This window comes from Ischnura elegans, chromosome 11 (assembly GCF_921293095.1).
Source record: "Ischnura elegans chromosome 11, ioIscEleg1.1, whole genome shotgun sequence".
NCBI classification, from domain to species: Eukaryota; Metazoa; Arthropoda; class Insecta; order Odonata; family Coenagrionidae; genus Ischnura; species Ischnura elegans.
The window spans coordinates 12,720,880-12,734,910 of record NC_060256.1 but is presented as its reverse complement, the minus strand read 5'-3'; the positions used below and the strand labels follow the sequence as shown (position 1 = coordinate 12,734,910).

General features: G+C 39.3%; 1 protein-coding gene across 5 annotated transcripts in view; it reads left to right on the top strand.

The window, feature by feature from the left end:
- Positions 1 to 14,031, top strand: part of LOC124168059 (AT-rich interactive domain-containing protein 4B) — a 46,123-nt gene that overhangs the window by 4,839 nt on the left and 27,253 nt on the right. For 4 of the 5 annotated variants that reach the window (XM_046546163.1, XM_046546166.1, XM_046546165.1 and 1 more), the window contains exons 4-9: positions 5,933 to 5,998; positions 10,163 to 10,256; positions 10,720 to 10,891; positions 12,543 to 12,767; positions 12,910 to 12,989; positions 13,347 to 13,471. In XM_046546163.1, coding sequence (XP_046402119.1) covers positions 5,933 to 5,998; positions 10,163 to 10,256; positions 10,720 to 10,891; positions 12,543 to 12,767; positions 12,910 to 12,989; positions 13,347 to 13,471 — 762 coding nt within the window. Of the gene's footprint in view, positions 1 to 5,932; positions 5,999 to 9,757; positions 9,863 to 10,162; positions 10,257 to 10,719; positions 10,892 to 12,542; positions 12,768 to 12,909; positions 12,990 to 13,346; positions 13,472 to 14,031 lie in introns of those variants that run through there. The other variant, XM_046546167.1, reaches the window with a different exon arrangement.

Sequence of the window (14,031 nt, the reverse complement as noted above, 5' to 3'; positions counted from 1 at the left end):
TTATGGCTGAATTGTGATGTCACAAATATAATTAATAAAACTTAATTCCGTAACTTTGACTATGAGTTTGATATTGGCCCATCATAACTTTTCTTGGCGACAAAAGACTTCAGGAAAGTGCACATTGTCTTATTCTTGCTGAGGTCTTGAGAGACATGCATATGAAATAGGATTTTTATGGTGATTTTAAATAAGCATCAGTTTTATCGTGTGTTTACACTTTCGCCTAATTATTCTGCTTTGAATTAAATTTGGAAACGTCTAAGCATGAAATTTGAGCCTTTTCTCGTCATAAATCATCTCATTTCAGATAAACCACGCTTTAAGTTTCTGAATAATTGCGAAAGGATAATAAAAACAAAGGCTTCATAAATTTCCTATGTCATCTACTTCAGTGGCATGCTCTAGGAATTTAGACGAAACTAGGGATTAACGTTGGTTATAAAAGTAATGATGACTTAAACCTAACTAAAATGTAAATTTAGTTAAAGAGAGATGCGATAGAGGCATTCTGCAACAAATTGTAAAGCTTAAACTCTTCATGTCTGTCATTTCAATAAAACTTCACATGTTATATGAATCTACAATGCAGTGCAGCAATACAATTTTTTGGCTGTGGAGGTCACTTAGTTCACATAGAGTGCATATTACTCAAGTCAACTAATGTAACTGTAATGATAACATCGTAGAAATGCTTGTAATGCCTATCAACCCCAATTTGAAAATGCCATTTGTGGGAGTATACAAATTTGTAAATGGAGAACCGGTGTAGTAAGGGGTGAAACTACATCTATTTTGCATATATACCATCAGTGGTAACAGCATTTCCCTTTGAAAATTTGCTATCCCTCATCTATTTTTCTTTTGTTCGAGAGGAAGTCCTCTTGCTAGAGCTAATGGCAGTTCATGTCATGAATCCCTGATAATTCATCACATGCTCTTTCCTATGCCATTCTCATGTATAATTATTCAATGAAGTTTTACATTTTGCACGATGAGTCCAGTTTTTCATATTTGTATGATGATTTTACTTTTAAATTGTTTATCTTCATGACTTATTTAAGGATCGGTGGCATCCTGTCATGATGCTTTATTTGCTGTGGTGTGTGTAATGCAACTACCTATGTAGCTTCCAGTTCATGGGGAACTGATGAACAGTGTTCACTCCATGTATCTACCGATTCGATCGATAGATTTTTCTTCCTCATAGGAAAATCTATTAGAATTGGTAGAAGAATAATTGCGCATGCTTGGTTTTGCTAGGTAGGGCCCCCTTCGCTTCTATAGCGCTGGGGTGTTTTATCCCTATTCCCCTCCCTTCCATTCCTATCCTTTTCCCGGAGGCGTCGGAGGGCTCCGATCGCGACGGCACCTCTATCCTTTTTCCTTCCCATCCAGCCCCTCCCCGGGTGTCCGGGCGTATAAGCCTCGGGCTTGGTTCCTGGCCCTGGTGCGTTGTACCCTTAAGAGGGTTCGCCTTGAACCCTCAAGATTCTTGTTCACTCCATGTATCATGGATGTTGATGGTTTTCAGTGTTGACCATTGAAAACAGCTATTTGTTGATTACAACTACATAAAGTTAAGATTTTCACTTGCGAATGTTCATTGGTCTCATCTGGCCCAGTTATCGTTAGCTTGTTTTTATATACATTCAATTAAGCAAACCATGTAATTATATGATTAAAAATAAGTCACATACAGGTGTATGCAGCGTGTCGTGATGGAGATAGCCCCGACGTCTCGCGACCGACTGCTGGTCACTTTTTCAAGGGAATAGTATATTCTATACATAGAATATACTATTCCCTTGAAAAATTGACCAGCAGTCGGTCGCGAAACGTCGGGGCTATCTCCATCACGACACGCGGCATACACCCGTATGTGACTTATTTTTAATCATCATGAGCTGCGAAAGCTTCAGTCATGTAATTATATGTTAGGGTACTGACTGTACAGTGTTTGGTTTTCATAGCCTATATTGAATGATGCGGCAGCCTAGAAATCTGTTGTTCTTGTTGGTTCTTGCTTAGTTTCACATAGTAAAGGAAACTGGTGGGATGGGCATGGTAGGAAGAGAATTATTACGCAGTTGGGATAGCATAAGTTGCATAGGTTTGAAAAATAGGTTGTTTGAGAATGGTTGGCAGTGCAGCAATGAGACTATGGATTATCTTGCGACAGAGACAGGCCATCGGGAGAAGGAATACCCCCTTTTTCTTTTGGATAATTTTCTTTTATAAGTACTACTATCATTTGGCAGGGTTCTATACCTCAAGGCCGTCCATGTTGCTAGGACATTTGAAACATATTATCGCTGTAGATGAAAACAAAAATGTAGGTAATATTAATTTTTGCAGGTCACCACCATGATGTACAATAATGATCAATAAGATCAATATGTCTCGATCATTAATATGCATTATGTAAGAATACAACTTAGTTTAAATACTTCACTTTGTCGTAAACTTGGTCAGTAAGGTTCATTATTCCTGAGTGACAAACTTTCATTGTGGAACAACAAAAGATTCAATTTAAGTGTGTCCCATTACCTTATTTGCTGTGTTTACATTTATTTTGATAAAAATATAATTGTCTGCACATGTTGGTGATAAAAATAATAATTTGGGATATGAAATTATTGGTTTACTTGGGTAGAACTTAAATGTTCATATGTGAAGGGATGCTACTTTTTCAGTCAGGAGAAGAATATGAATTAAGCATTGTAATGCAAGGAGACTGACATAAGTTGGTGGAACATAGGATTTGTGAATGTGATGGACGAGGCTGTTGAGAGAATAGTGTTGGAATTTAGCGGCCTTAGTGAAGTGGATATGTAGTTATAAACAAATGCTTTTAAAGCAAATGCTATGTTCTGAAATTGGGTGGTGTGGTAGAACCTTGAATTTCACATTCCTATGACTTAGTTCCATTGTGCCCTATGTCCATCTCACTGTATTAACCGTCAAGTTGAAGCACGGAGTTAATTATATTTGGGAGTATATTACTGGGGAGCCCCGGCTATTTGTTGTGCATAATTTGTGTTAAATGATGGTTTTTAGTTCCTTTGGATTGAAATTTAAAAAATTTAATTTGAAAGTATTACTTATCAGAGGAACCTGGAAGTAAATTCATTGCATCGTCCGTATAAAATTTAAATTGAAAAATATTAATTCGATAACCTAAACCATGTATAGTTTTTTCTTGAATTTGAGGGAAACTTCCCCTTTCTCCTCCCCATGGATCCGCCAATGGCAGTTACAGTGCATTGCTACTTTCTGTGCGACCACCGTTAGGCTCCACCTGTTTTCAGTCGTCAAATATTTGCTGGCCGGCATCACCCTCCATAACGTTCAGTGGCGCCGACTCCATGGGGCTTGAGGGGGCCCGAGCCCCCTCAAAAATTCATTATGGGTGTGAGGAAAAATGTGTAAGGCTGTTGATTTTCCCCGGAATGTCCAGATATCGAGATTCGAGTTATAAGGGTTCTAATTTTGATCTCACGACTCCTCTAAAATACTTAAAAAACTTAAAACTAACTACTTAAAAAATTTCCCGGGGTAAGATCCCCGGTTTGGGCCCCCCCAATATTTTCTGTAAGTCAGCATCACCCTCCATAACGTTTTCATGTTTCGCGCGTATTTATTTGCTCGGCGCTGTTTAAATCTCTTGAGGCGCGCGTACCTTCAAGGCCTCGTTGGCGCATATAGTTGAGGCTCGCTCGCGTGGACACGGAATCCGCTTCCTTCTCCCTCCATCCAGTCTGCCTCTCTCTCTCTCTGGAGATCTCACTTTCTCTTCGGCGACGCCATCACCTGAATTCGGCCGGAGAGAAAAACTAAGGCGGCTGGGAAATCCCTCATGTCTCTCGTGTTGTGCAGTTCATGTAACCTCTTTTCCTCGCCCCCCCCCTGCCGATGAAGCTGCGTTCACTCGATGACCCTGACCCGTCTTCTGCGGCTGCTACGTGACCCCGCCCTCGTTCGCTTTTTCACCGGAGGGCCCCTCCGCTTATGACTTTTTAAGGAGGACCGGATGGGGCCCACTTTTGTTTTCCGCCTGCTCTTCTTCCCTGCGGAAGCGAGAGCCCAATTGTTTGACGCTGAGATTATCTGTTGAAATTCGTTGCCAGTTTTCGCGTGTCTTCGAATCGCCGTGACCTTCGAGGCAAACGTTATCGCCTGGGGGCATTTTTTCTCCGTTTTTATTCAAGGAGAAATCATGTGTCTGCCTTCCATTCTATCGTAAGGTATCTATTGCGATTGAATCTTAGACAAAAAAGAAATTTTTACTATTTAATAACAGTGGCGCAACTAATACTGGGATGTTTGGGGGTACGGCATACCCGCCAGGGTAAGCGGGAGTTGCGGGGGCCCTCCCCAGAAACATTTTAGGATAAATAGTGAGTTTTACGGCTTTCTCAGGGATATTTTATAAATCCTTACACTATTCTATAAGTAATATTAATGCAATTAAGTAAAATGGATTTAACCTAAAAGTTTCTCTGATCTCTGGGGGGGGGGGGGGTTATCCCCCAAAACCCCCCCTCGGTGCGCCACTGTACCACGTTATTGGAAATACGTATAGGGAAGCTGTAAACATTTGATGCTCGCAGTTTTAAGATCAACGAGTTGGGAATATGAATATAATTAGGGAAATTATTCGGGAAAACTTCAAATTTAAGGTTGTATTTACGTTGTAGTGTGTACATATTAGGGGTTTCGACTACTGTGAGAGTCAGTGGCGAAACAAGGACTTCGCGTTGGGGGGATGGATAAGATCGAATGGCACCAGGTTATAATGCACGAAATGTTTACATTTCTTTGGTATGCTAGCAAAAGAACTTGTTGATTTTTTTATAATCCTAATGAACTACTAATTTTAATAAAGTTGGGATGCCATTTCAAAAACTGAGACATGTAATTTTTGTGTTTCAACCAGGTAGGATTGTTGTGATACAAATATTTCTTTTTTTTAGGGTTCAAGGGAGAGGGGTTCTATCGCCCTTTTCCCCCTCCCCCACAGTTACCTCACTGGTGAGGGTACATGCCGTAGATTGAGAATTTTTGTCAAGGGAGAGGGGCTCACGTTGTGAGAGTTGCATTGGCTTCGTTGTTACTTAGTTCACTGCATCGCGTTATTCCGGTGCGGAGTTGGACCCCTTGACCACCCCCTCTTCTGGCTATGGGGTTGGGGAGAGCAGCATACGTTTTCCGGAGGCTGTACTGGTGGATCAAATGTTTTTAATTATAAGCACGTGCGTAACCAAAGATCTGATAGTTTGATGTATTGGGAAATGAATTCATTCATTTCATGATAAAACCTTTAAAAGCAGCCTCTTTTGCACATTAATTTTCACGCACGTACTAATTCGACAATGCCCAAGCAAGAAAATTGTTCCAGGATGGTATCATTTGGAGGAGTTATGCAAAAGACAGCATCTCCTGTAAATGCCGGGAAGGCTTGAGCCCCTACCTTCCGCAGTCTAGGGCGTTGTTTACATATGTATACAAGGGGATGAATATGTAAACTGGAGTGACAGGTGTTTTCTGTTGAAAGTATGTGATTATTATGACTAATTTCTTGGTGCATTCCAAAAAGGGTTTAATCCTTTGCTAACCCGAGTGATGGAAATCTTAAAAGGTTGCTTTTTCTAGAGCCATAAGCGCGCGCTTAGTGGCTTGATGCTTAATCCGCAACCGGAGTTATGTGTGAATTCTTTCTTCGCCATCGCGGGATGCCGGAGATCTCCTCAGTTGACTTCGCCTCTCGCTCATGTTGCTCGTTTTTTTTCGTTGCCGGCGGTCGCTTGTTTTGCTATCCGCCATTTACGCGCGTGGAAAATGCGCCGTGGCGCGTGAAGGCGGAAGGTCATGCTTCCCCTCTCCCTTCTGCTGACTGACCTGCCTATCTTTTGTCTTCTCTTTTAACCAGGTGACCTTCAAGCACGGCCTTGGTACAGCCATCGTTACCGATGACCAGATCCGCGGAACGCTCAGGGTAAGTGTGGTCTAAAATTGTATCTTTCGCCGTCCACCCAAACATGACCGGTGAATCATTTATTGCTGTAGATTATGTAAAGCTTTTACGCTGGTCGACCACATTATGATGTCTGTGGTTGATCTCCGTCAATGGTGATTTTAGAGTACATCTTTGGATTAGCAAACACTAATGTAAGGCTAGGTTTAGTAATTGTGGATGAGGGCACCCCGTGATATATTTACAGTAGATACTTAATTTAGAGAAGTAGCTGTAAATTGATAGGGAGTATTACGATAGTAAGGCGGGCGGTTGACTGCCTTGGTAGCAATCGTTTTCCTTATTTAGGGGATGGGGCTTCCACCGTATATTCTCCCGTGATCTCTGTTGAATGCCTCCCTCTCTATCTACTAATTTCTATGTCGTCTCCTCTCAATGCGGAATACCTCTTATATACCACGCCGAGGCCGTCGTTGTTAACAACTTGGTTTACTATTGCCACCGAAAACTGGGGCGATTTGCGTAAGGCGAGGTATGGTATATACTAAGGTAAGGTGGCGAAAGAGGGCACATTCCTCATGATCAAACGGCGTATTCTGTCGTTTAATATTACGCAAAATTCTGTTATAATTTAGTTTTCATCTTGAAATTTTCAGGGTATGTATAGGAGACCCTTTTAAACAGTGATCTTTGTCTCAAATACTAAGGATATTCAAATAAAGAAAATATATTCTTGGGAAAATTAGTGGGCAAAACTGTCCGTGGTGTAACTAGAGTCTGCTCAATGTTCCCTGAATATTCCCATAAGATGTAGTTTTTAGCAATTGATTCTAGAAAAGAAGATTCTAGAAGAAATTTGTGGACTATACCGGAAGAGGTTCCACAGGGGAGAATGACGCCTCGGTAGCTTAACTGGCTAAAGCACTAAAGGCGAATGATTTTTTCTCTGTGGATTTTTCGCACATTTGTGCATTGTGGGTGACTCCCGTAAAGTTATCACCGTGGCTAGTCCCGGTATACTTAAATTCGCCGTGTAGGTTGAGCGGGTGTAATGCCCCCTTCGAAGGATGTTGAGGGAACGGAGGAATGGTTACGTTAGGATTAATATTACGTAACCTATACACTCATTGTGCATTATGTGTGCATTGTGCATTAAGTGCATTATGTTATGCTGGCGTTTGCCTTTGAAAACTTTCTTCTGTACTCTCGTTCTTACCTTCTAATGGGAAAGTTTACATACATCATTGGTGTCAGCTGATGCATAAGCCTTAAAAAAATAAGATTAAAAATAATTAAAATCTTAAAAATAAAAGTTGGAATGTTTGTACTAAGAAACGTTTCTGACTCGATGTAAATTAACGCGCATTATTCACTAATAAAATATAATCCGGAGATATGTTTCAAGAGTTTCACTTTGAAACTATCCATTCTGTGAAGATATTGCGCATGAAATTGTGTCAATATTACACTCTAGGATAAGGTCGCCCCACCCAATACAACTTGATGTCTTACCTTCCAGCTTGTCGGTGTAAACTGAATCTTTGAATTGGAAAATCCTGCAAATCGCTCTCCCCTCTCTGAATTAGGTACTAGCTCTTTGGGGCATTGTTTATTTTTTATATTCATCCTTTCGTATGTAATGAAGTTTTCCTTCCTATTAAATGGATTATTTTTGGAAAAATTTGAGGTTTTCCGGTGAATAATATGCATAAATTCTTCTCGGGATGTAAACTGTGTGAATGGCGTAATCTCCAAGGTTACGGAGTCATTTGCTCGGTTGAAAACCGGAGAATGATTTTTTTTGTCTTTTGATTCCCGCCAATATCCTCAGTGCACTCAGCGCTGAAGTCCGATATCCCCCGTGGACTCCATTGAGTAATTTTTCCATCATCGCGACCCTTTCTCCATCGTAAGGGTGGAAATCTGACATTATAACTTATCTAGGTACCTATTTTAGGAGGCTTTGAAAATGCTTATGTCTGGGGTATGCTTATCATGCAAATTGGGGTTCCTTGTGATGCTGTCACTTGCGGTACAATGCCCTCTAGGTTTTTTCCGACCTCGGTTTATCAGGGATCCCTCGTAGCCGATTTGACGCCCCGCTCCATCACGCGAAGCACTTCAACGGCAAGTGTAAGGGATATAAGGCGGTGGTTGCAGTTACCAACACAATAATCGTTCGCTCCGAAATTTTATGATAAGTTAGCTTCGATACGCAAAGTTAAATGAGGATTGTCAGATATTGTTTTGCGATTAAAAAAATGCACGGAAAGTGTCTGAAAGTTACAATTTGAACCCCTATGAAATAAAACATGGGGAGATCCCCCAGGTCTCTCATTTCCTTGTCATAATTCTAGCGGTCCCCCAAAATTTTCACACACATTACGCCACTGGTTTTCAAGATCCACTCGTGAAGAGGGAGGGGAAACGTCTACTACTGAAGCGAACAAAGAAAGTGCTCATTCCAGTCACCGCTTGGCTCTTGTTTTTTAAATATTGCTTGTCCAAGGAAAGGGGTTTTGCGAATCTACCTCGTTGTTATTGTTTTCTTCTTTGAATCCGATGCACCCAAGGTGCTGCCGAGGAGGTAGCGTGTGGCTGACCCTCTCGTATTAAAGCATGCCACCTCCCTTTGACCGTTGCTTAGCAAGGACTTCCTCCCCTGTAGCTCTTGATACTTAAAGACAGTACGCAATCAGGTATTTTCATCCGAAATGTACGACGTATAGTATTTCTATCACTTATTGTATAATTACCAATTATGAGAGCATTTTTGTAACACATCTCATTAAGACATTCAACGGAGTATTCAATCGGAAAAATGAGTTTCAATACGGCAGATAATTCACGTTATCGAAACTTGATCGACTTTTTATTACTCTGTGAAGATGACGCACATCTGCTCGAGCTGCAGATTAATTTAATGGTTATACTGCTGCCACCGCGTACTATACTCGATGACACTCACGTCGTAAGTTTTGGCTCAGTTTCAAGATTTCCGTGCTAATTAACGGACAGTAGGGATTCATCGGTTATGTCTTACGTCTAGATTACTGCCGATTTTTTTTCTTTTGAGCGTTTTATTCCCAGCGCGCGTCACTTTTACATCATTCAAATTGAGTGTGTTGTACATTGGTGGATTTCTTTTTTAAGTCGACGAAAGTTTCTCGGCGGAGGGCATGTCCCCCGACCGCTGCTGTATTTTTCTTAGTTTTGGTTCACCGTCTGGGGCGAGTTTTTGACGGTGTTTGCGGGGAGAAAGTAGGCTGGCCGACCCAGACGTCTCACTTCCCCCTCGGTCGAGCCCGGCTGTCGGACTCAGTGGCAGGCTGGCGGGAATATTCGTCTCCCAAGATCTCACGCTTCCGCCGAAAGTTTATCCATATCTCATCCCGTTATCTATTATCGGCCGTATTAGACGAGATCCTCGTCTCATGCGTGGTGGAATCTGGCTTCCCCATCACTTCTGAAGATAAATTACGTAGCCTCCGCGCAAAACAACGTTCGAGTCAAAACAACATTGTGCTGGGGCAATAATGCCCATTAGATTTCCTCCTTAACTGGTAAAGGTGAGGGCCAGAGAACTATTTTACTCGTGGGTAATATCAGTGGAGGTGTATTGCTCTGGGAATTTTACCGTGATTGTGAAGATTTGGGTTCGTTAAACGGAAAGTTGGGATTCAATTGGAATTCATCGTATTGGATAGTAGTAGTAGTAAGGGTAATGGGCATATAGAGAGTTTCCTCCCCCCTCCATGGATATTTCAAGGGTGGTGTAAGCAGTCCATTGGGTTGACTAAACATAACATCCTTCTTTCAGTTCCCGACTGCTTTTCACAAGTGCCCTGGAAATATTTGTGTATTACTATGGGTACCTATGGGCAGGTATAGAAATATTTGAGGATAAATTTGCTTTTTATTATCAGGGATTAATTAATAACTTTAATTTCATATACCCTGGGAAATGTTATAGCAATCACAAAGACTAAGTTAAGACCTTTTTGTGATTTACACTGTTTGAGTTTAAGCTTCCTTTATAAATATCATTTTAGCTGTGAGGTTCTTTTATCTTTTATTTGAGAATGAATAGAGATAGTTTTCATTGTAGTGTACATAAAATGTGATAAGTCCTTAGAAATTTGAGAATTTGGCTGTTTGGAATAATGTGTATTTGTTTTATTCCAGTCTGGATCATCTATTGAAGCAAGGCATCCTGAGAAAAAGGATTTTGCTGAAGCCAGTATTACTAAAATCCAAGATTGCAGTCAGTACACAGTTGGTAAGGAATATTTCACTTAGATAAGCCAAATCTAGTTGTATTCATCTTTTCTCGTTCGTATGTAGTTGTTGTATTGGTCTGTTCTTGTTTGTAAATGGGACTCTGTTGAAATACAACTCCTTGGTGCTATTCTAATTATCATTGCATGAAATCGCTTGTGCTTAGCAAGTTATCAGAGCACCAATACTCAATCTCATTACATACTCTCTTTTACTTTGTCTGATAAATATACTCTGACTTGGATGTAACAGTTGTGTCCCTGCCACTTGCTTTTCATGATTGATGTAAAATGTCTTTATGATGGGATTTGATATGTAAGGGTTAAATATTCAAGTGCTAATTTTTTCGAGATGGACTACTCGGGTTGGGTGACGTGTTATAGTGATAATTTTTAGTCCTATAATGCTCTTTTTATATTTAAGCATGGAGATAGATTTACGTAATGTATCTCATTTTCTTTTAGTGTTTGATGATGGAGACATCACAACCTTAAGGCGCTCAGCTCTTTGCCTTAAGAGTGGTCGTCACTTTGCTGAAAGTGAAACATTGGACCAGCTACCTCTTACTCACCCTGAACACTTTAGTAATCCTGTCATAGGAGGGAGTCGTCGGGGTAGGAGAAGCCGTCAGACACAGTAAGTTGAACTAACTATTTCTCGGACTTCAATGCTGTCCTTGTCTGATTAGCCAATTTAGAAGGTTATATTTTTTTTTACTTTCATCACATGTTGTGATAAATCACTCAGTGAGGAATGGTGTAGGATTTTTTTTGTACCCTGACATTCTGGGAGGTAAGGTTTATCCGCGGAAACAACTAGCTTATTATGTTACATATCCATTTGTGTGGATATCCGTTAGTACACGTATATATAATTTACTGCTTTGCTGCAGACACGTAAGAAAGCTAAAGATTTAGTTTTTTTTTTATTATTACATGGAAAAATGTTTCCAATTGAGATTTTACTGAGTATGCTGTACACTGCTATTGAGAAGTAAGGGAAGATACGTTTATTCTCTTTTTTTTTGGCCTTTTGCAACCTAATACCAGTCCCTTTCACTACATTTATGATATTGCAGTGCATTTCATTATTTTGAAATATTATATAGAAGCAAAAGAATTTTTTGCTGTCGTTGGCATTACAAGAAAAATTTGCATAAATGAATATATGCTGAAAGATATTTCAGTTAATTGTCAAACATTTTGAATTCAAACATTGACCAAAAGTCACTCATGTTCATTTAACATTGATTTTTTTTACTATTCACATAAATAAGTGGAAATCAATTTTGATATTATTACATAGAAGTGACTCTTGTGACAATCATGCCCTTTCTTTCTGCCCTGAAATCATAAGTCTTTTTTTTTTCAATAGAAGGTGGTTGGAAGTTAGTGTTTAAATTGCTAAAGAAAAATATAACTATATAATATAATAAGAAAAATATTCTATGTATAATATGGAATAATTTCATGTGAATGTCATTAGGTCCATCATTTAGTAGAATGAGTTTTTTGTGCATCATCGTGTTTATCATCATGTATAACACAATTTTTATGTAGAGGTTCAGCTAAAAGTAGTCTATAAAGACCTGTTTACATGTAACATTAACACGCACGAGTTAATGTTGGTTTGCGTGATTGACTTTTGTGGACCAGAGTGGAACATGTACGAATGCGTGAACGAAATTAGAACAGTTTATATTTTCCATTCATGCATTCGCACAAGTTGGTTGGTGACACGGTACATTTTCGTGTTCATTCTCATGTTCATACATTTAGACATTAACTCATACCAGTTAATGTACCATGTACACAGGCCTTTAAGTACTTAATTTATCTCAGCTAGCCTTCTAGAAACTTGAAAAAAATAAGGAGAGAATTTAACATTATATGAAAGGAAAATTTTGAAAGTGCTCATTTTTCACATAATATTTTTAGAAATATGGAAATGAAACATGAGGAAGAGTCACCTAGCAAAATGCATCAAATTTTTTTTGAAAATAATTTCTGTATCACTAATGTGTTACTGAATTTCCTGATTGAAAGTTTCTTGAAAGGTATCTCCAAAAATTCTCTGTTTATAATTGTTTTGTTTTATGCTACTTTTATTACTGCTTATACTACTTCACAAAATGCCTAGATTTCAGTTATTCCACTGTTACTTAATTTTCTTTGTCTTGGAACAAAACATCAATTTTAGAAATGTTACATACGTTGTACAGAATAGATGTATCCTAATCTGAGCCAGTTATTATTCATTTACGAAATTTCTAAATTTTTTAAAATAGCGATGATGGTAGTGATGATGAAGAGGACAGTGCAACGCGCAAGGGGAAGAAAAAGGAAGAAAAAGAGGTGGACATTGGGAAGGTGGTGTGTGTTGAACTTGGAGAAAGGAAAAAGCAGAAGGACAACTGGTTCCCGGGATTGGTTGTTGCCCCTACGGCACAGGATACCGTACGGATACGAGTGAAGGACGAGTATCTTGTGAGATCCTTCAAGGATGGGAGATAGTAAGTGAACAATATTTTTTTCCTATCATCTCTATATTTCATATAAATTTTGAATTATATTTTTACGTATATATTTTTCTTTGAATTGGCATTGCATTCCAAGATTAGCATTTTGGTATTGACAATCCCTCTTACCTTTCAGTTACACAGTTCCTAAGAAAGAGGCCACAGAATTCACTCGTGAGATTGGAGCTAAAGTGGACAACAATACTTTGAAGACTGGTAAGTGGTGGTATTGAAGCCGAATCAATACTTTCTAAATGCCCTAGCATAATTCAATGTATTGTGGGTTAAACGATGCAATGTTTAAACTCAATGCTTTGGTTCTAATAATTTATCATTGTTTCCTAGCTACATGAGACTTATATCTATTGCAATCAATTTTTTTAAAGAAACTCTGTAACAGTAATGTTTGATCGATTAATCTTTTTGTTATTTGGGTGCAACTTGTGGACATGTGCTGTATTTGATCTGTCTTAGGGTTTGCATTTTGGCTTGGTGGTGATGAGTGAAGCTCTAAACCTTCATAAACATTTTCAGTTTTTTCATAGCAATGTTTTTCTCGTTTATTTGCTACAGCGGTGGAGAAAGCTTTGCAGTTCCTAGATAGAGATGAACTTCCTCCTCACTGGGACAGAGAGCTGCTGTTTGGAATGGATGGTAGCAGTGGGGACAGTAATTCAGAAGCAGGATCAGATTCAGATGTGAGTTTTAATTTTTTTAAATGTGTATTTGGTAAAGTTTCTTTCTTCATCGAATTTTAGGTGTCAATTTAATTGACCAAAAGGATTGAAATACAGGGGAACTTGCTTAGTAATAATAATAATAATTTTATTCCATCCTGGAGACATTACATGAATGCAAAGGCATTTCTCTTTTGCATGTTTTCTTTCTTAACACAGTGATTTCTCTTGGTCCTGGTACCATTCAAGCTTAAGACAGGGAAAACTATTTGGTTAGTACGTTTTAAATAGTGGTGCTTTCCTCAGTAGTGCGCTCAATTACTTGCCATGAAGCAACCTGCTAGTCATTTCCTAGTACTTCTGAAGGGGAAGTACCTTCGAATTCATCTGTTATTTCATTTTTATCAGTCATTTACCTTCTTACTTCCTTCCCACACCTCTCTTTCTACGACCATAATGCATCCAAATGCATTTCTCAATGCGAGGGGTGCGTGCATCATTACTTGCGGGAGTACTGCTTGCGTGTAGTGGGAGCAGATGATACTTTGCATCTACATGCGGAGCTTAATGCAAAAACACTG